Here is a 21484-nt window from a genome sequence, read left to right as displayed (position 1 = left end):
ATGCTTGCTAGGCAGGCTCTCTACCACTTGAGCCACTCCGCCAGCCCTCACTTATCTCTTATGAAGGGGAAAGTTACTCAGGACCACCTTCACACAGAAAAGAATGACATTGAAAAACACGTCAGATGGCACTCCAATTAAAACCCAGAAGCCTGTGCTAGGGGGCTATTTCTGATTCTGTATTTGACACTTGATTGTCACCTTTCAACTTAAAGTTTTCTCACAACAGTGACAAAATAGAGAATTTTGGAAGAAAAGGTGCCCGGAGAGGAAGGAGCACGAGGTTCCTACTTGGAGACGTGGAGCCCTGCAGTGTCACCTTCCTTCTCAACGCAGGCTGTAGGAGATACCTTTACACCCATCTGCCAGCGCCCATTTCCTGCTCGATCACCTGATGCCAGGTTGGTCAAGTCAAGTCTGTGGGCCCCTTGTGAGGGCGTGGCTGCCCGGGTCTCACCCCGTGATGCATCACACAGCTTTAGCCTTTCCAATTAATGCCGGATGTGGGAATTGATGTTCGGAAAATTAATGTTATTGATCTTCATCCAAGGGTATGGTCAACAAGGCATAATTTTTTCTGATCAATGTCACTGATCAATTACCTAATTAAAAAAGAAGAAAGAGAAGGAAGGTCTCCCCAGGCATCAGGGTGGATTTATGTGGTTCCTGTGCATCCCTCGTGTGCCTCGGGGCTGAGCCTCCAATCGGGCTTAGAACTGAGAACAGATTACCGTTCGGGCACAATGTGAAATCCCTGCTCTGTGAGTCCCAGCAGAGTGTGGGCATCTCCAGGAGGGAGATCCAGCGCCTCCCATTGCAAGGAGCTTTGAGCAGACAGAGCCCAGCCCCTGTCACATCCAGTGACAGCAAAGTGGTCACTTCACAGAAGTAGAAAGCAGTGGCGACTCCTCACGCTTGCCCCCTCTAGCTGGCCACCTTTGTGAAAGGGTTTATTGAGATGTTCCATGGGAGGAAGACTGGGAATAGTAAGGAAAAAACCCAATCTCTTATTCCCAGTTACATCCAACCAAGATAACTGGAATCTCGGGGGCTTCCTGTCACATGGAATTCTAACTCCAGGTTTCAGCATGGAGGGGAAAGGGTGGACTCAGTGTGAGCCCCCCACCTACCTCTGATCTCCTCCTACAGCTCCTCCTCCACCCCCATCCTCCTTCAGGCCAGGGGTTCACAGGGGTCATCACACTGCTGGGTTTATTAGCACCCAGGCCAGAGGTGTATGTTAGACTGAAAAGCACAGAGATACCCAAAGGGATCTCTCACCGTCAGCACAGGTTTGTTCAGGAAAAGAAACCTGAGGAGGAGTCTCCAGCAAGAGAGCTGGAGCCCGCTGCTTCTCACAGACTGGGGGTTTTGTAGGAGAGGAAGGACCAGGTAAAGGGTGCGGGAGTTTTTCCATTGTGACTTGTCCATTGTCCAGTGCTAGGGGAAGTCAAGGAACTGGGCCTCGTGTCCTGGCACAGATGCTGGGAATCAAGAGGTTTCCCTATGGGAAGGGGGCTGTCTCTACTGGAGCCAGACAACTCCAAAGTCAAGCAGAGTTTAAGATGGCCTATGTGATGTCAAGTTGAAACCTAACGGCGTGTACATTCCAAAATAAGACTGGACAAAGCAGTAGGATTTCAGTCACTGTGGCTCCCTATAGCCGAAGCTTGCTTCTCACTGCACTGATGAGCGGGTGACAGCATTCTTTGGTGGCCCTGGAATTCCATCACTTAGGGAAGCCACCACCTTTTCTGCCTGACCCTGGGCTGGCCCCTTTCCTCTTGGAACCATTGGGTCATTCGTGTTTTACAGGCACTGCCACCAGCCCCGTGGGACGTGTGATTCTGACCCACAGTACAGGGATTTACAGCTCCCGCAGCCCCTCTGCCTTGCCCTGCCCCCACCAACACACACAAGCCCTTGTTTCCCCATGGAGAGAAGAGGAAGTTGCAATCAATTGGCTCCCAACCCAGATGTCACCAATAAATGTCACCAGTTAGACATAAGACGTCAAAAATAAAGAAAGCAAGCAAGCTTAATTGGTAGCAATTTCGCTAAGTGACTTCAGCTCTCTTTGTCTCTGTTTCTACCTCTGTACAGAAAAGGGCACTTGTCACAGGAAATTCATGGGCTCATGGTCACACATCACTGTTGAGTGTTGCATTATTTACCTTCTGGGTTTGAGTGTCTCTTTCCATGATACTAACAAGGTCACTGGGCAGAAAATCATTTCACAGAAAAAGGAAAAAAATACAGAAAGAGAAAGCCAGGAGTGGCCGTCAATCCCTCACCCTGGTCAAAGCAGCCCTGACTTGCAACAGGTGCGATCTGCCCATGAATGCGAGTCCTGCCATCTGAACTGGCTCCTGTCTCCTCCACCTCGTTGACGTGCCATCAATTTCTGAATGTCATCCACAGTCAGCCTCTTCCCTGGGGTCTTCTAATTTCTCTGTCCTTTTAACCTCAGTCTTATTTAAGCTGCTTGACTCTGTAATTGCCTGCTCTGGAGGTGTCGATCGAAGCCCAGTTACGTTGTTTATGGAGAAATACGGTGGCTCCTGGTTGCCCATGGTTTCTAGACACAAGGGCTGTGATTCTTTGAAGTGGCTGATAAACCCCATTTGTGACAGGCGCGAGCAAAATCACTGCCAGACTGGGAGGAAGCCGCGAGACACCATTTCATTCCTTGTGCTCTGCTGCCACCTGGTGGCAGATCTAGGTATCCCACAGCAGACAGCAGCTTTTAAGTCTTAATATTTCAACATGGGGAACAGTACGCAAACCAATAAATACTGAATACTGATATAACCTGTCACAGTCCAAATAGCCAAGTTAATATTAAAGCCAGCTTTTCAAGTGTCAAGAGCCTCACTATATAGGAAAATAGGTTTTCATAGGAGGCTCGGCCTTTCATCCTCACCTTCAGCCTCCCTTGCCTCCCATCTCCCCACTGTCCAACCCCGTACAGAGCAGTTGCAGCCCTCTCTTTGACCCCTGATGGAGAAAGTGCAGAGGCACCCCTCACAGCTTGAGGCACCTCCAAAGGAAAGGCCTATAGTCGTCAGGTGCTGCTAGACAGATCCTCAGACTGTGGGTCATGCCTGTAATTCTAGCTACTTAGGAGGCTAAGATGAGGATAGCAATTTGAGGCCAGCTCGGCCAAATAGTCCATGATACTCCATCTCCAAAATGAACTGAGGTGTGGACCAAGAAGTAGACCATCAGCCAGGCACCAGTGGCTCATGCCTATAATCCTTGGGACTCAAGAGGCAGAGATCAGAAGGAGCCAGCCCCGGGTAAATAGTTCTTAAGACCTTATCTCAAAAAAAAAAAAAAAATCACAAAAAAGGTCTGGTGGAGTGGCTCAAGGTATAGGTCCTGAGTTCAAACCCCAGTACTAAAGAGAGAGAGAGAGGGAAAAAGTCTGCTTTGCAAGTGCGAAGCCAACTTCAAACCCCAGTCCCACCAAAACCAAAAAAAAGGAAGAAAAAAAAAAGATGAATCCTCCATCTTCCTAGGGGTCCCCATCCCCCTGGGGGTCCTCGATGAATCTACAGATGGGCGAAATGGGGGAGTTGCTCCCAGTTCCCCAAAGGCACTGTGTACCCCCATCCCAGGACCTGACAGTTTTGTAGACCAATGCGAAGGAAGAAACAGTGCCAGACCTGCCTGGACCATATACTGGCAGGAGGGTGGCACCAAACCAGTGAGGATTAGCCACTGCCATTGAGAAGGTGGGAAAAGATCAGAGGTCACTCTGGGAGCAGATTCATCCTCCCAAGCCAGCCATCTCCATGTCCCAGCTCCTCAGACCCAGGTCCCAGAGAGGCCTGAGGGCTGGTGGATCAGAAACTGCTCATGACATGATTAAGTGAGAAGGGTTATATGGTTTGGGGTGTCCTCTCAGTAGTTAGGGAAGTGCTAAGCTGAAGGTGCAGTTACTTTCACTAAGAACAATGGGAGTCATTGTCATCTCTAGAACACTCAAATCTCTGCTGAAATCCTCGCCTGTTCACCCACTGGGTCCACCCCTTCCTCTACAGGTTTTGATGTCTTTATCATAGTAGTCTAAAACCCTTGTCATCCAGTTAAAACATCTGGGTCACCTGTGGTTCTATATTATTTTTCAAAATATAGGCCACAGTTTCCTGCCTCTGTGGGTGTCATATATACTGTTTTTTCACATTTTAAGCTGGATGTTGAACATTAAAGAATACTGAAGTAGACTCAAAGGTATTTCCATCTCCCAGGAAAGGCACATCTTTTACTTTGCCAGGCAGCTATGCTAAGAGGTTGGCCTCAACCTCTTGCCTGAAAAGGTTTTAACAGGTTCAGGTCCCCTCTGGCTTAAAATACATTAAAGGGACAGTGTGTCCCCTTCCTCCAGCTGGGCTGGAGGCCCATGTACTACAAAGCCAGGATTTTTGCTTTCCAGCCCTGTCCCAATTCCAGTTTAAAGTGGCTTTACTTCATTCCTTTCTCCCTCCAACTTTCCTGTATTTTGGACCAGAATGTTCTCATATGTGTGTAAATACACAGACCCTAGGCCTGGAATCAATGACTGCTTCCCCAAAGTTGAACGTAAGTCAGAAGAGGCGAGGGCAGTGAGTTCCCCCTGAAAACCCTTCCTTTGCCTCCACAAAGGTTTCCTAGGGCCCCAAAGAGCCCCACATTCACCAGACCCCTTTATGAAAACCAAAACCAAGCCTCCCTGATTCAGCTCACAGAAAGGAAGCCCTATGCATCAGCTGTGGTCATATTGTGTACATCTGGGGGTCCAGGAAGCCAGCAAGAGTGGCTTTTGGAGGCTAAGGGACTGGGGAACTTGGAGGTCAGAAACTGGTATTGCGTCACGTAAGCCAAGTGTTACAGTGCCCACTGCTGAGAACTCCAAATGGTCAAGCACAGTGGGTATAGGTGGGATGCTCCTGTACGTATCTGGCCTGTGACTCCAGAGTACCTGTTTACTCAGCAGGAAAGGATTTGCCACAACAGAAATGTCTTGTTGAGTTGGTGGTCAGCCCAGCAGAAGAACCAGCCATGCAAGGCCCTGGGTTCCACCACCAGTACCAGAGAGGAGAGGGAGGGAGGGAGGAAGGAGGGAGGGAGGGAGGGAAGGAGGGAGGGAGGGAAGGAGGGAAGGAGGGAGGTTGGGGAAAAAGGAGAAAGGAAATGGAAAGGAAGGGAGGAGAGGGGAGAGAGGGAAGGGAAGGAAGGGAGGGAAGGAGGGAGGGAGGGAGGTTGGGGAAAAAGGAGAAAGGAAATGGAAAGGGAGGAAAGGGCAGAGGGGGAAGGGAAGGAAGGGAGGGAGGGAGGATGGGAGGAAGAGAAAGGAAGAAAGGAAGAAAGGAAGGAAGGGAGGGAGGGAGGATGGGAGGAAGAGAAAGGAAGAAAGGAAGAAAGGAAGGAAGGGAGGGAAGGAAGGAGGGAGGGAAGAGAAAAAGGAGAAAGGAAATGGAAAGGACCCAGGAGAAGGGAGGAGGGAGGGAGGGAAGGAAGACCCAAGGTTGGCAGGAGCACCTTACCTGTGCACCTCCACAACTAGAGAATACTTGACCCCTAGTGCCACTCCAGGTTCTCCCCACCCCCAGGCCCCCATCTCCCCTTGCCAATACTCTACTGTGACAAGTGTTCAGATCGAGTGCAAAGCAGGGCCAGGAAGCTGGGAATCCTGTGTCACAGTCTTCCATCTTTGTGAGGATACAGGCAATGGCCTTCATCTTCCAACCCATGCTGTGTCTGCTGGGCCATTTCAGCTTAGGCATCACCTCGCAGAGTGCCCAAAGCTCCCCAGGAATTGGGCCCAGGACAAGCTCTAACCCCAAACCCAAAGCTCTTTGAGCACTTCCTATTCTTGGGCATTTCAGATTTTAAGTATTCAGAGGAGTGTTCAATCAGCAAATCTGTGCAAATACCCCCAAACCCAAAAAACTCTAAAATCTGAAACACTTCTGGCTCCTACTCAACCTGTAATGTTTTCGATTTATGTTACAGACAAGTGCTTCTTGTGTGGAAAAGCACAAAGGCCCATCCCTCCCAAATTTGCCAGGTATAATCATTTATTTATTTATTTTTTTGTTTCTTTTCCCTTTGGTTTTTTTTTTTTTATTCATATGTGCATACAAGGCTTGGGTCATTTCTCCCCCCTGCCCCCACCCCCTCCCTTACCACCCACTCCGCCCCCTCCCTCTCCCCCCCACCCCCTCAATACCCAGCAGAAACTATTTTGCCCTTATTTCTAATTTTGTTGTAGAGAGAGTATAAGCCATAATAGGAAGGGACAAGGGTTTTTGCTGGTTGAGATAAGGATAGCTATACAGGGTATTGACTCACATTGATTTCCTGTGAGTGTGTGTTACCTTCTAGGTTAATTCTTTTTGATCTCACCTTTTCTCTAGTTCCTGGTCCCCTTTTCCTATTGGCCTCAGTTGCTTTTAAGGTACCTGCTTTAGTTTCTCTGCGTTAAGGGCAACAAATGCTAGCTAATTTTTTAGGTGTCTTACCTATCCTCACCCCTCCCTTGTGTGCTCTCGCTTTTATCATGTGCTCAAAGTCCAATCCCATTGTTGTGTTTGCCCTTGAGCTAATGTCCGCATATGAGGGAGAACATACGATTTTTGGTCTTTTGGGCCAGGCTAACCTCACTCAGAATGATGTTCTCCAATTCCATCCATTTACCAGCGAATGATAACATTTCATTCTTCTTCATGGCTGCATAAAATTCCATTGTGTATAGATACCACATTTTCTTTATCCATTCGTCAGTGGTGGGGCATCTTGGCTGCTTCCATAACTTGGCTATTGTGAATAGTGCCGCAATAAACATAGGTGTGCAGGTGCCTCTGGAGTAACCTGTGTCACAGTCTTTTGGGTATATCCCCAAGAGTGGTATTACTGGATCAAATGGTAGATCAATGTCTAGCTTTTTAAGTAGCCTCCAAATTTTTTTCCAGAGTGGTTGTACTAGTTTACACTCCCACCAACAGTGTAAGAGGGTTCCTTTTTCCCCACATCCTCGCCAACACCTGCTGGTGGTGGTGTTGCTGATGATGGCTATTCTAACAGGGGTGAGGTGGAATCTTAGTGTGGTTTTAATTTGCATTTCCTTTATTGCTAGAGATGGTGAGCATTTTTTCATGTGTTTTTTGGCCATTTGAATTTCTTCTTTTGAGAAAGTTCTGTTTAGTTCACTTGCCCATTTCTTTATTGGTTCATTAGTTTGGAGAGAATTTAGTTTTTTAAGTTCCTATATATTCTGGTTATCAGTCCTTTGTCTGATGTGTAGCTGGCAAATATTTTCTCCCACTCTGTGGGTGTTCTCTTCAGTTTAGAGACCATTTCTTTTGATGAACAGAAGCTTTTTAGTTTTATGAGGTCCCATTTATCTATGCTATCTCTTAGTTGCTGTGCTGCTGGGGTTTCGTTGAGAAAGTTCTTACCTATACCTACTAACTCCAGAGTATTTCCTACTCTTTCCTGTACCAACTTTAGAGTTTGTGGTCTGATATTAAGATCCTTGATCCATTTTGAGTTAATCTTGGTATAGGGTGATATACATGGATCTAGTTTCAGTTTTTTGCAGACTGCTAACCAGTTTTCCCAGCAGTTTTAGCTCCTTTGTCAAAGACAAGTTGGTTATAGTTGTGTGGCTTCATATCTGGGTCCTCTATTCTGTTCCACTGGTCTTCATGCCTGTTTTTGTGCCAGTACCATGCTGTTTTTATTGTTATTGCTTTGTAATATAGTTTGAAGTCAGGTATTGTGATACCTCCTGCATTGTTCTTTTGACTGAGTATTGCCTTGGCTATTCGTGGCCTATTGTGTTTCCATATAAATTTAACAGTAGATTTTTCAATCTCTTTAATGAATGTCATTGGAATTTTGGTGGGAATTGCATTAAACATGTGGATTACTTTTGGGAGTATAGACATTTTTACTATGTTGATTCTACCAATCCGTGAGCATGGGAGATCTCTCCACTTTCTATAGTCTTCCTCAATCTCTTTCTTCAGAAGTGTATAGTTTTCCTTGTAGAGGTCTTTCACATCTTTTGTTAGGTTTACACCTAGGTATTTGATTTTTTTTTTTGAGGCTATTGTAAATGGAATTGTTTTCATACATTCTTTTTCAGTTTGCTCATTGTTAGTGTATAGAAATGCTAATGATTTTTCTATGTTGATTTTATATCCTGCTACCTTGCTGTAGCTATTGATGATGTCTAGAAGCTTCTGAGTAGAGTTTTTTGGGTCTTTAAGGTATAGGATCATGTCATCTGCAAATAGGGATATTTTGACAGTTTCTTTACCTATTTGTATTCCTTTTATTCCTTCTTCTTGCCTAATTGCTCTGGCTAGGAATTCCAGTACTATGTTGAATAGGAGTGGAGCTAGTGGGCATCCTTGTCTGGTTGCTGATTTTAGAGGGAATGGTTTCAGTTTTTCTCCATTAAGTATAATGCTGGCTGTAGGTTTGTCATATATAGCTTTTATAATGTTGAGGAACTTTCCTTCTAGTCCTAGTTTTCTTAGAGCTTTTATCATGAAATGGTGTTGGATCTTATCAAAGGCTTTTTCTGCATCTATTGAGATGATAGGTATAATCATTTAGAAAAAACAGCCAGGTGTGGTGGCACACTCCTGCAATACCAGCATGCAGGCAGTTGAGGTGGGAGGATCACTTGAGCCCAGGAGTTTGACAACAGCCTAGGCAACATAGCAAGACCTCATGTCAAAAACACAAAATAAAGAAAAAAAGTGCAGAATTATATATGTGTATATATTTATGAATGTGTATACACATATGTACAGATACATTATACAAAATAATGCAGTAACCTTCTTGACTTGGCAGATCACAACGGTCACTGCCATGCTCTCTCTGCAGACTGGGTGGCATTTCTTTCACACCACCATCTTTTCTTAAAATGACAGTGTTAGCAGGAAGGATGGCCAGAAGAGAAACAGACAGGCTGTGTTCTGATAATGAGACGGGTAAGGGATGGCAAAGCAGAGAGAGAAAAATTAAAGAATCGAAACATGAAGGTCACATAGCACTGGGGAACTGAAATAGCCAATGAAGTCACATGCAGCCATATGTGGGTTGAGTTTTGCTTTTTGCTTCTGTAACCTGCTTGCAAGGGTACATAAGGTGAGACTTCTTTGTTCTCGGGGCTTAGCCTTTGGACACAAGTCATCTGGGTCTGTGTTGGCACAATAAATGTTGCTTCTTGCTAAACCCTCAGTGTCCTGTATCTCAGTTTGAGATTCCTGCAACAACAGGAAGTGCTACTTGAATCGTGTCTCTTTAATCCAAAAGTGGAGGAAAATGCTGGAAACTTTTCCTGCTATATTGTCAGGGGCTATTAGACAAATGGATGTTGGGTTTACTCATTTCCACAGATAAACTCTTATTAATAGTTGAAGCTTGGGCTGAGGGTATGGCTCAAGTAGTACAGCACCTGCCTAGCAAGTACAAGGTCCTGAGTTCAATCCCCAGGACCGCCAAAAAAAAGGAAACTTGTACAGAAATAGCAACACATTAATTACAGAATCCAGGCATTTAAAAGGTAATTCATGTTCATTAGCTCCATTTGACCATTCCACAATGTATACATTTAAAAACATCGTGCTGTGTGCCATAAATACACATAAATTTTATTTGCCAATAAAAATAAAAAAGAATATGGCTCCCATTTGGTAGTTCACACAGTATCAGTCCCCAAGAACTATCCAAGGTTATGTACACATGGAATACATTTTGTCTTAAATGTTTTCCAATTGATGGAAATTTACATATGAAATACATTTAAGCTCACCTGGGTGAGGCCACATTGCCTTCCATTCCAGGCCTGTGTTTTGAAACCGATCTCACCACATAGCTCAGGCTGGCCTCCAGCTAGCCATCCTCCTGCCTCAGCCTCCCCAGGGCTGGGACACAGGTGTGGGCCACAATGTCCAGCTCTGCACTCTACATGTAAGATCAAAATGGCCCATGGTAATGACCCTAAGAAACCTTTAAGCCTGTGTTTCTTAAACTAGGATCTGTGCACACATGTCCAGTTTCCCTGAAACTGTTTTCTCCCTCTTTAAAAGGAGTTTGTATTGTACTCAGTTAACAATGGCTGCCTTCAAGTACAGGGGTCATATTGCGTTTCTCTCCCTCCCAGCACCCAGCCCAGCCCAGCACTCAGCAGTGATTAAGGCCACAGAGTTCTGCACAACCCGCAGGTCACACCTGGACCTCTCCCCATGTAAGAGGTGCTTAAACTGCTTTTGCTGAAAAGCACTGACTCCTTACTTGGGCCCAAAATGAACTAAACACAAGAGAAAAGCTTGACATCTCTGTCTCCATTTTCTACCAGTTGTCCTTTGCTCTGAGCCATTCTCTCTTGCAGCCTCCTTGGAATCAAAGAAGGTCAGGAATGATCCATAACATCTTTATGACAAGGGACCGAAACTTCCCATAAGGAACACTGGAAACTTGCAGGACAGACCACCTCTCCAAATGAGGACAATGACCTATAATGACGAGGCTTCACCCTAGAGCAGGAGGCATCATCTCATGGGAACCAGATGGCTCCCCTCAAGTGATGACAGCCATGAAAAAACTTCTCCAGAACCCTCAGAGAGCAAGAACTGAGAAAATGACCAATCAGGCCACACCTGTGACTGGGGGTGTGCAACTGGGCATACCTTTGTCCCCTGCCCTTAGTTATTTGTCTATTTAAACTATACCTCATGTCTATACCCAAAAATATGGCTGAAGCTGAGCTGAGTGCTTACTTTGCCTCTTCCCAGGGCATGTCCCAGGCCGTCTAATAAATCTTTCTTTGCCTTCACCATCTCTCTTTATTTGGCATAAAATGGCGAGTGGCGAACGTCGTTATGTTGAAGCCCAGATGTTTGGGCCTGGCGTGCAAAATTCCAATTTCACCCAGAGCAATAAAACCTTTATCATACTGACAGAAAACTAATTTTCTAAACCTCAAGAATGTTTTCTAAGCCTGGCATGGCTGACTCACACCTGTAATCCTAGCTACTCAGGAGGATCGTGGTTCAAAGCTAACAGGGGCAAATAGTTTGCAAGACCCTATCTGGTAAAAACCCGTCACAAAAAAAGGGGGAAGGGGGCTAGCAGAATAGCTCCAGCGGTAAGAGCCCCTGCCTACAAGTGCCGCCCCCTCCAAAAAAAGCTTTCTAAGCCGGGTGTGATGGTGCAGGTCTGTAATCCCAGCACGCTGGCGGTAGGAGAATCATGAGTACGAGGTCAGGCTGAACTACACAGCGAGATCCTCTCAGCAAAACAAAACATGCTTTCTGCAACCATCAAGGTCAACCCCAGTCTCTTCACACATAGGAAAAGGCGATGGGAAACTAGTACCAGAAACGGCAGTGGACCTTCAGCCACCTGGCCCAACCGCGCTGCCTGTTTTCCGCAGCAGGAGCCGCCTCGGCCCATCATTAAGAACCGTAATCCGAGACCCCACAGACCATCCCCGCCCCACTTCCGCCGTCCCTGGCCCCCAGCCGCCCTCGTATCCCCTCCACGTCGGCTCGCCCGGCTGCACTCCAGGTCTTCATCAGCATTCCACCTGCGCTAACCCAACCCGACTGCTCGCAAGCTGGGAGGCCAGCGAGACAGTAGCAGCCACAGCGCAGCCCGCGCGCACGCGCGCCTCCCGCGGCTGCGCAGACGAACCCCGGCGCATGCGCCGCGCAGCTCGGCGCGCGTCTGTGACGTCAAGGGCGGCACCGTCTCCGAGCTCCGCGCGTCTCCGAGGCGCTGCCCGCAGGAGTGGGCTCGCCTGGTGGGTCACGTGTACCGGCGGGCCTGAGGCGCAAGGAACTTTTCCAGAGAAAACTTTTTCAAGAGAGGCTCCTGGCGGCTGAAAGCGACTGAGCAAAGAGAAGAGAGGAAAAGTGAGCGAGGCCAAAGAGAGACGTCATCAGAGCGCACCGGAAGCTGTCGGACCATGAAGAGTAAGCGGGGCTGAGGGCCTCGATATGGGGCCGGGGTGGATATAAGTGTGGGGAACTTGATGCTGCTGGATGCGATGTGTCAGGGCTACCTGTCGCGGCAGAGTCCACGGGAACTGTACCGCCTTACGTTAAAAAAAAAACGGGTGGCCAGCTGGGCTCCGATGGCTCACGCCACCGAGACCCTAGCTACTCAGGAGACAGATCGGGGGGATTGCGCGAGACCCTCTCTTGTAAAAACCCATCACACAAAAAAAGGGCTGGTGGAGTGGCTCAAGGTGTAGGCCCTGAGTTCAAGCCCCAGTACCGCAAAAAGAAAGAAGAAACTGAGCCCCAGACCGCGGGCTGACCTGGGCTTGAAGGTCCGCAGAGGGCGGGTTCTTGGGGGAGGGGCCTCCGAGGTCGTGACCCGGCCAGGGCCCCGCCCCCACCGCCGCCAGGCTCTTCCCCCGCCTCCTGTGCAGCTGGGAGTGATGTCACTAACCCAGGCCTTGAGATGGAGCAGAGAAGGGGTGCACCAAGGGCGACAGCTGTAGAAGGCAGTGTGGACGCCATAAAGATGGGACTTCGGGTCGGATGGCTTCCACCCCCTGCCACCGCCATGTGTCCCGCATACCTGGACTCCAAGTTTCTCATGTGCACAGTAACTGGATCGTTCAGGAAGTGTGATGACAAGGAAAAAATTTTTTTTAATTTAAAAAAAGGAAGTGTAATGAGATGCATGTATAGATACATATATGTATATACATATATGCGCAATGCATCCCAGGCCTTGCAAGTTTCTCCTTGCAAGCAGGCTGGAGTCTCCACCTGTCATCTGAGAGAGAGCTAGGTTCTGTAGATGAGCCTTGTAACCACCCTGGTTTGCTTGAACCACAGCAAGCAGCAATGACATTTATCTCATGTGGTGTGAACTATATTTTCTGGTTCCTTGGCCCTTAAACAGGCCTTTGTCCCCATTCTTCTGTCCCTCATTCACACCCATACTCTGTCCCCAGAACTGTGATCCTCCTACCTACACCTCCCACATAGCTGGGCTTATAGGCGTAAACCACCATGCCCAGCTGGAAAATCTTACAGTCAGCAAAATATTTCCAGCCGTCTGCACCCTGAACAGCCACCACGTAACTTTTCAGTGAGTCCATTAGACTTAGCAACTGCTCAAGCTTTTAACTGTGTTCTTCAAGCCAAGACAGCTGTCAGTGTGACCTGCAGTAGCATCTGTGAACTCGGTAGAAGTGAGGGTCCGGGTAGGGACCGCATGTTTGTTTTAGTAAGACTCCAGAGGGTCCTAGACATATTGAAGTTTGAGAGGCACTCCTCAAACCACACGCTTAAAGCTTCTAGGATTAGACATGGCCAGTGGGCAGGAAAAGAGGCATCCAAGAGGGCCGGGGGTGTAGCTTAGTCCTAGAACTGCATGGCACACTAGAGGCCCTGGGTTCCATCTTCAGCACTGCAGAAAAGAAGAAGGGGAAAAAAAGGCATCTGATAAGCCTACCTGTTTTCACAGGTAGGAAAGCCTTGAGTACAGGGCCTATACCCAGCAGGAATTGATCATTTCTTCTTTTTTTCTTTAATCCCCCAGGTGTGATCTACCATGCCTTTTCTCAGAAAGAGGCAAAGGAGTATGACTTGCAGGTACAGTTTTTGGCAGGAGGTCTGGGAGCAGCAGAGGTGGTGGCAGAGATGGCCTGGTAGCTTCTAAGCCTTTTCTTCTGGTTTCACCTCTCTTTCCCGTATCTTACTCTGTCAAGGTCTGTGATGCTGACATCACCACATGCCAGCCTCCCGTCCTGTTGTGCCAAAGTCAGCCGTGATGAACTTGACCTCCACAAGCACCTGGCCTTTTAGTTTTCCCTAGCATTAGGGTCCTTTCCCTCACAGCCATGACGTGGTTCTCTGCTGAGTCACTTTCACGTGCTCATGACTGGTTAGGTATCTTAGGCATATATTGCTCGGGCTTCCTCCCTGCCCAGGATGAGTGCAGTCTTCTTCCAGATACAAAGGCGTGTGTGTGTGTGTGTGTGTGTGTGTGTGTGTGTGTGTGTGGTACTAGGAGTTAACTCCACTTCCTGCTTGTTGGCTCTACCACTTGAAGTATACCCCAATGTGGTTATTTTTTAGATAAAAATATGCCTAGCCAGCCTGGATCACCATACTTCTGTTTGTGCCTCCCTGTGTAGCTGGCCCAGTCATTGCTGGAGATGGGGTCTTGCCAACTTTTTGCCCAGGCTGGTCTCAAACCACAATCCTCCCAATCCCCACCTCCTACCAAATGTGAAGGCTTTTTATCCTCAGCAGAATAACTGAGAGAAGCAGGACAGGAAGTCAGTGGTGGACATGGCTGTGACAAAGTGTCAGGGTTGGCACGTGGATGTGGCTTTTACATGTTAGCAGCTGTTGGTGGCAAACACTTGGCAGGGGGACTTGTGGTGAGCCTCGCTGGGTGGTGGCAGGTCAGTGAAGACAGAGGCTCTTGGGAGTGGCCCAGACTAGAGCAGTGACCACACAACGGGTGTCCCCCTGTAGCAGCCCGGAGCCCAGCGGGCGGAAGCCTTCGTGAGGGCCTTCCTGAAACGCAGCATGCCCCACGTGAGCCAGCGAGCCTGTGAGGACCAGCTGCAGCGCAAGGCCGTCGTCCTGGAGTACTTCACTCGCCGGAAGCAAAAGGAAAAGAAGAAGTCCAAAGGCCTATCTGCCAGGCAGAGGAGAAGCCTAAGGCTGTTTGACATCAAACCTGAGCAGCAGAGGTAAGCCCACCCCGGCTAGGAGAGCCTCTCCACCATTGGCCACGAGGGGGCAGCCTTCCTTTACTCAATGCTGCTGCCTTTGGGTTTGGCTTTCGGTAGTCCATTCTCTCCCAGTCTGCCTCCTGTCCTGACCTCAATTAAAAAGAAGGATGCCTCAGTGAGTCTGGTACCTATGGCAACTGGCTGTTTTGTCTCAACTTTCTTAGAAAAGAGGAACGGAACTGCTATTTCTTAATATATACCGTACAGTTTTTAATATCACTAGTCAGAGTCACCCAGGCAGGGCTATCACCAAGGAAGGTGCTGCCCACACGTTTTGGAAGCTTCTGACTAGAATGCGTCACCATGTGGTGGGAGGCCTCCCTCTGGCTGACACCCACCCACCCCTTCTTGAAAATGACAGGTCTCACAACTGTTTACGGGCTTTTGCTTGGAGACTTGTAGCCAGATGGCCTTCTTATCCCAGATGACAGTGCTGTGGGCCACAGTGCCCGACCTCTCAGGAAACGCCCTGTCTCCAGCAGAGGAAGTGGTTACTGCTGCTCTGACTGCTCGCTAGGGTCCTGGGGGCGGAGTTCGTTGTGGCCTTGAGGTTGATGGCATCATGTTAACAGAGTCCCCACAAGGCACCAGTAGAGTGGTAATGGCCCCAGATGAACCCCACCCCCACCTCCACTGCTCACTCACCTGCCACACAGCCCTGTTACCACACCTGAGGGTCCAGAGTCAGCTGCTCCTGCCACTAGGGCTCACTCGGTGCTCTTCCATGTGACAGAAAGCCTCACGGTATCAGTGCCTTAAACAAGACTAATGTTCATCTCCCTCATGAGAAGAAGTCTGCGTAAGCAACACCTGGGTGGCCATAGCCATCAGACCCTGCCAGGCAGCTGTCACCACCTTCAGCTGCTCCTCACAGGCTGGGACTCTTCCAGCACTCCAGTCATCATGGCTGCATTTTGCCCGCAAGAAGGATGGGCAGGGAGAGAAGGGCCTCTCTTTTTCCTGATAGCAGAAACCCAGCCTCACAAAGGTTCTACCAGTGAGGAGATCGAGGCTTGAAAAGACAAGTGGAGGTGCCACACCCCACCCATCCCTGTGTCCCCAGGCCTTTGTTCCTGGCATCAGGCCAAGCTCTGTGCTTTTCAGACACTGACCCCCACCCCGCAAACTGATGTTTAACCTTCACCCGTTTCTGATCTTGTTATAGGTACAGCCTTTTCCTCCCTCTGCACAAACTCTGGAAGCAGTACATCCGGGACCTGTGCAATGGTCTCAAGCCAGACACGTGAGTTGTGTGTCCAAGACTGTGTGGGGCCGTCCCAAGCCCAGGGGTCGTTGTATTACAGGGAGCCTTAGCAGCCAGCTGTACGCACTGCCTGGCCACACATTTTCGGGCTTGGTTCTCCGTTTGAAGCTTTATGGTTTCTCTGTTCCACACAGGCAGCCACAGATGATTCAGGCCAAGCTGCTGAAGGCTGACCTTCATGGGGCTCTGATTTCAGGTAATTTGCAAAGAGCACAGGGTCATCTAGATGCACCCAGTGGTACTCCCCAGCAGCGACTGCTTGTGGAGTCTCCAGATCCCCGCACCAGGGTCGGAGAGGGACCCACTCCAAACCCTCTGCGGGCCTCTGCATGCAGTCTGCTGGCCCCACCCTGGCCAGGAATCCTGAGCAGAGTGCCTCTCATCCAGTCCCAAGGTTCCAGCGTCAGCTGTAACAGCCCTCCCAAGTTGACTTCTGTAGTTAGACCTTCCCCATTCTCCACCAGATGTAACCTCTTGGTGTACAGGAAACTCCTCATCCTCTCCCTGTCCAAAATGGAACTCTTGTTCCTCCTCAGGTCCGTCCTCCCCTGGTCTCCCCCATCTCCATCTTGGTTAACGCAGCCCCTGTTTATCCTGATTCAGCCCCCCATCCTAGGAAGTGTGCGAGTCTCTCTTACCTACCCCTACGAGCATGTCCTAGTACCCGAATCCAAACACCACCATCTCCACTGAAGCTGACGCCCCCCACACATACACCCATACCACAGCCAGTGTGAAGGCCTTATACAGGAATCAACCATGTCCCTACTTCACACTTTGTGGCAGCTTCCCATCCTGTGAACATAAAACTCTTGGGCAGCAGGTCTGGCCACACTGACCACCTTTCTGCTTCTCACACTAGGTGTGGCTGCCTCACTTGTGGTTTTGCGTGTGCTCCTTGTACCTGGAGAGTTCTGCGTGCTCCTGCACTGAATTCTCTGCTGTTATTTGAGTCCCTTCTCATATGTCACTTTCCCCGAGAGTCTTAAAAGTGACCTCTCCACCCTTTGGATGCATGTCTTCTTCCTCAGCTAGCTCAGAGGAGGCCAGCTCCCACCCCTCAGGCTGGCTAGCTGTGGCTGTCCCAGCACTGTAATGATTTTCTCCTTTGCAGTCACAAAGTCCAAGTGCCCCTCCTACGTGGGAGTGACAGGAATCCTCCTGCAGGAAACCAAGTATGTTTTCAAGATCATCACCAAAGAAGATCGGCTGAAAGGTGTGTGTCCATGTCCCTGGGGACACATGGGCTTCAGGCCCTCCCCACACCGCCTCATCCCTCTTTCTGTTGCTCAGGGATATCCCTGGGCTGTGGAGTCAGGCAGCTGCAGATTCTTACTGACTCCCTTAAAGACTGTAGAGACCCCACTCTTTGTCTCTAGCAGGAAGATTGGAGGGTGGAGCTGTTGCCCTCTACCTGCCAAGGTCACTGCCTCCCAGACTGAGTGACTAAGCCAGCAGCATAGGAAACCAAAGTAGCATCTGTCCCTGGGGCCCTGAGAACCACACTCTGTACCAACACTGTGGCCAGCATCAAGAGCAGACACTTGGGGTCCTCCGGGAATTCTGTACCCACCTTACCACAAACCCAGACACTTCAAACAGCAGTTGGCAGGATTTGTTCCTTTTGTTTTGTTTTGTTTCCAGTGCCGAGGAGGGAACCCAGGGCCTTGTGCAGGACTGCACAGCTACACTCCAGACCCTGTTCTTTTTTTGGCAGAACTGGGATTTGAACTCGGGGCCTCCAGCTTGCTAGGCAGGAGCTTTGCCATCTGATCTTGAATTTGGAAACTTGAGTACTCTCACTGCTTCCTTCCATTTTCTGCCTATTCTGTTCACAGAAGGTGGTTCACAGACGCTTCCCCTAGGGCATAAGTTGGCCCAAGGAGGTTATGTAGGAAAACCTGTTTCTGCAGTTGATCTGAGAACTCTGGCTCTGGAGTTTGGTTCCAGCCTCTGACCCTGACAGTCAGGTGCTGAGTTATATTTAGAATTTGGCTGATGTGGCCATAGGGCAGGATGGCCTGTGTGATCCTGGGCTCCCTTCCTGGGTTTCCCCACTTCCTATCTGCTTGGTTTTTGGTATTTTTTTTAATACAGATATTTTATGAGTGACGTTTCCCAGAGGTGAGTTTACTGTGACTTTTTTTGTTTTGGTTTTTGGTTTTTTTTGTTTGGTTTCAGTCATTCCCAAGCTAAACTGCGTGTTCACTATAGAAGTGGATGGTTTTGTTTCCTGCATTTACGGGAGCAAGTTCCAGCTCCGGTCAAGTGAGCGGTCTGCCAGGAAGTTCAAGGTGAGGGGGACGATAGACCTGTGAGTGCTTTGCCACTGAGGCGGCCACATGGCCAGTGAGGACTGCCAACGCCCCATACCCACCTTTCAGTGAAGGGCTCTGCTATAGACCAGGCCCAGCCAGGTGCCTGCAGTGACGTGCGGAGACACACAGCACATGGTGTGCACAAGTCAGGACTGGAGAAATTGTCGTTTTAAATTTCCAGCAATGCCCAAGAGAAAAGACTGGCAGAAGACATTAACCCTGGCTGGCGTAAAGAGTGTGACTGTTAGCATGCATCTTTTCATACTTTTGCATTTTCTGATGTTCTGTGTGATGAATCCATTTTTTATGTAATGATAAAATAAACTTGTGGGCATAAACAGGCTTCAAATAAAAGAGCCATTCCATAGCTCAGCCAGGTTGAAAGGGGAGGGTGCCCAGAGGCGCACCCACATCGGGCTTTAAATCATCCTGTAGATGCTGCCTCTCAGTGGTCAGTGTGTCTGTAACATTTCACTTTGTATTGCCACCACCAGGCTGCAGGCTGTGCCAAGGCTGACCGTGCTGTTTCAGGACATCAGAGAGAGGTGAATAGGGAGGTTGCTGAGTGACAGGGCTCATTCTCTCAGGAATTAGAACAGGGTGGCCAGATGCAGGTTTGTTTGTACTAGTTAGCAAGATTCCAGTACAGGTGACTAATCCTATAACAGCACTCTCCTTCCTGAGTCCAGTGGGCTGCAGAGGTAGCTTGACCACATGCCTCTCTAAGGTCTAACCCGCTAGGAGTGCCAGCATCCATAATAGTGGCACCTGTTGACATCTTAGCTCTATTTAAGCCTTGGTTTTTTCAACCTGACTCTGGAAGGTCAGAAGAAGACCTTCTGCGTAGGACCAGGGATGCTCAGGCCTGAGGCCAGTGCGAGAAACATGGAAAAGGCCAGCCCCCCATGCTGACATTAGGAAAGCCACACAGGTCAGAACAGTGGCTCAGAAGGACCGTTACCCCTTCCTTTTGGGAACAAGTGTCTACTGACAAAGAGGGAGGGCAGAAGCAGATCCAGGTGCTGCTTCTGTCAGGGAAGAGGCTGTGTTCGCCTCTGCCTGTCAGAAATGGTGTGTCAGTAAGCACTGACTTCTTTGTGTCAGGAAAGCAGAAAGTCCAGTGGCTCAGCCTGGCCGTGCCGCCATTGGGGTGTGATGCTCACTGCTCACCAGGTGTCTCAGACAGCTCAACTACTCTGTCCCATCAGCACACAGCCCATGGAGCAGAGACCACATGAGCCAGGAGACAGCCCAGCCCAGATTAGCTGCAGACAGGGGCACCTGGCATGGTGACTGCATCCCAGGCTGTGGCTGTTCCATGTGTAGGACTGGCCGTGATTATTGCCCAAGCATCATGAGTGGGATAATGGGACTGAACCCAGAGGTCCGGCTGGGGAGCTCTGCTCACTGTGGGGTGGCTCAGTATGCACGTGGTGTACTCCCTTCATGACCTGCTTCCCACTGCAGGAATCTCTGTTCTGTTTTCCCGGCCATCTGAGTGCTACATGTATAGATACCTAGGTGCTACAGCTTCCCTAGCCGGCCCTTGTCCCCACGCCCCTGCAATGTAAAAGGCACCCAATGCTGTATAAATACACAGTTGCTTTCCAGAAAAGTTGTCAGTACCACTTGCCATGTGAAATCTGTTTTTGATTTGGCACACACTCAAGTGTGAGTGGCTGTTTGATTCCCACACTTGTTTCCTCCATGCCAAAGGAGACTTAGTAAGATGCTCACCTGCCATGTTTGCCAGGCATGGTCCTCCCAGGCAGAGGGCTCCGGTCCTAATGACACTGTACTGACTGCTGCCCAAAGCAGGAGTGAGGAACAGGGATGGTCATGTCCCTGCAGGCTGCAGCTAGGGGCTTGTCATGGAGGGAAAGAGGTACTAAGTGATCTCATCTGTCCCCACCCCCTGAGCAGGACTGCAGGAGAACCCCAGCCTTGCTATACAGGCCCACACACCACAGCTAACTCTGCCTTATGTAAACCAGGAACCCAAGAAACTTGTACCCCAGAGAAGGGGCCAGAGAGGCCTATGGACAGAGTAGTTCTCACTTCAGGATAGGACTGTGCCGGGAGGCCACAGAACCAGAAGACAGCCCAGTGACACACTGTTCTCCAAAGAGTGATCAGGTCCTAGGGCCCTTTCCAACTCCAGGGTCAAGACACAGCTGCTGCTCAGCCTGCAGAGGGAAGCCAGAGCCTGGGGACGAGGGTGTGGGAAGATGAGGCACATGGAGGAGAAAGGGTAGCACACAAGGGTCATGGCGGGTCAGTCTAAACCCATGTAACAAAACACCACAGATCCAGGGCCAATCAACAAGTTGATTTCTTCTACACTCTGGAAGCTCAAAGTCCAAGGTGAAGGTGCTGTCCAGCTTGGTTTCTGATAGAAGGGTGTGGCTTGCAGATAGCCACCTTCTCACTATCTTCTTGTGCTGTGTCCTCTGTGTGCAAGGACAGCACAATCTCCAGGGTCTATCTCAAAACAACAGACATTGGTCCTATGGGATTAGGCCACCCAGTGGCCTTAAAGACCCTGTTTCCAAATAAAAGTCATATTGGGGGATAGGGCTTCAACTTATGAACTTCAGGGAGTGCACAAGTCCATCCATGAGAACCATGAGGACTTCCCAGCCAGGACAGACTAGTTGTGCCTGCATGGAAGGCCCCAGTACCCAGGTGGTCCCTCCTCAGCCACTGGCCTGGTTTGCCTGCTCCAGCAGCCAGTCCAGCCAGCCCTGAGCTGGCCCTTCTAGGCCCTTCTAGCAAGTCATGGGTTGCATGGCTTGCTCACACAGGACCACAGATCTTTGCTGCTCCACACAGTACCCAGAATCCAGAGTTGCAAAGTTCCGCCTCACCTTTGCAAATAGCTGAGCCCCTCCCTCCCCTCTGGCCCTGGGGCCAACACAGTCTGGTCAAAGGAGGAAATGTGCAGTGTGGACAGAGGAGGCTCCAGGAGCGGGCAGTTGTGGGTACAAAGAGCATGAGGTTCTAGGACCACAACCTACGGAGCCCAGAAAGTGGGAGGAAGGTGAGAAGGAAATGTGGGTCTCAAGCCCACAGGAGGTGCCTGAGATTCTACCCAGCTCATTAATGGCAGAGAGCCTAGGCACATGCTGC

General features: G+C 49.4%; 1 protein-coding gene across 2 annotated transcripts; it reads left to right on the top strand.

Moving 5' to 3' along the window:
- Nucleotides 1-11726: 11726 nt before the first annotated feature.
- Nucleotides 11727-18709, top strand: Pop4 (POP4 homolog, ribonuclease P/MRP subunit). 2 transcript variants are annotated; one of them, XM_074057027.1, is made up of 7 exons: nt 11727-11981; nt 13567-13619; nt 14514-14731; nt 15939-16016; nt 16172-16233; nt 17152-17253; nt 18219-18709. In XM_074057027.1, exons 1-7 carry the CDS (start codon nt 11975-11977, stop codon nt 18353-18355), a joined length of 657 nt encoding a protein of 218 aa, XP_073913128.1. In that variant the 5' UTR covers nt 11727-11974; the 3' UTR covers nt 18356-18709. The 2 variants fall into 2 exon arrangements, with proteins under 2 accessions (XP_073913128.1, XP_073913127.1); XM_074057026.1 differs by having other exon boundaries at nt 14511-14731.
- Nucleotides 18710-21484: the final 2775 nt, after the last annotated feature.

This window comes from Castor canadensis, chromosome 16 (genome assembly GCF_047511655.1).
Source record: "Castor canadensis chromosome 16, mCasCan1.hap1v2, whole genome shotgun sequence".
Classification (NCBI taxonomy): domain Eukaryota; kingdom Metazoa; phylum Chordata; class Mammalia; order Rodentia; family Castoridae; genus Castor; species Castor canadensis.
This window is presented reverse-complemented; position numbering and strand designations above follow the sequence as displayed.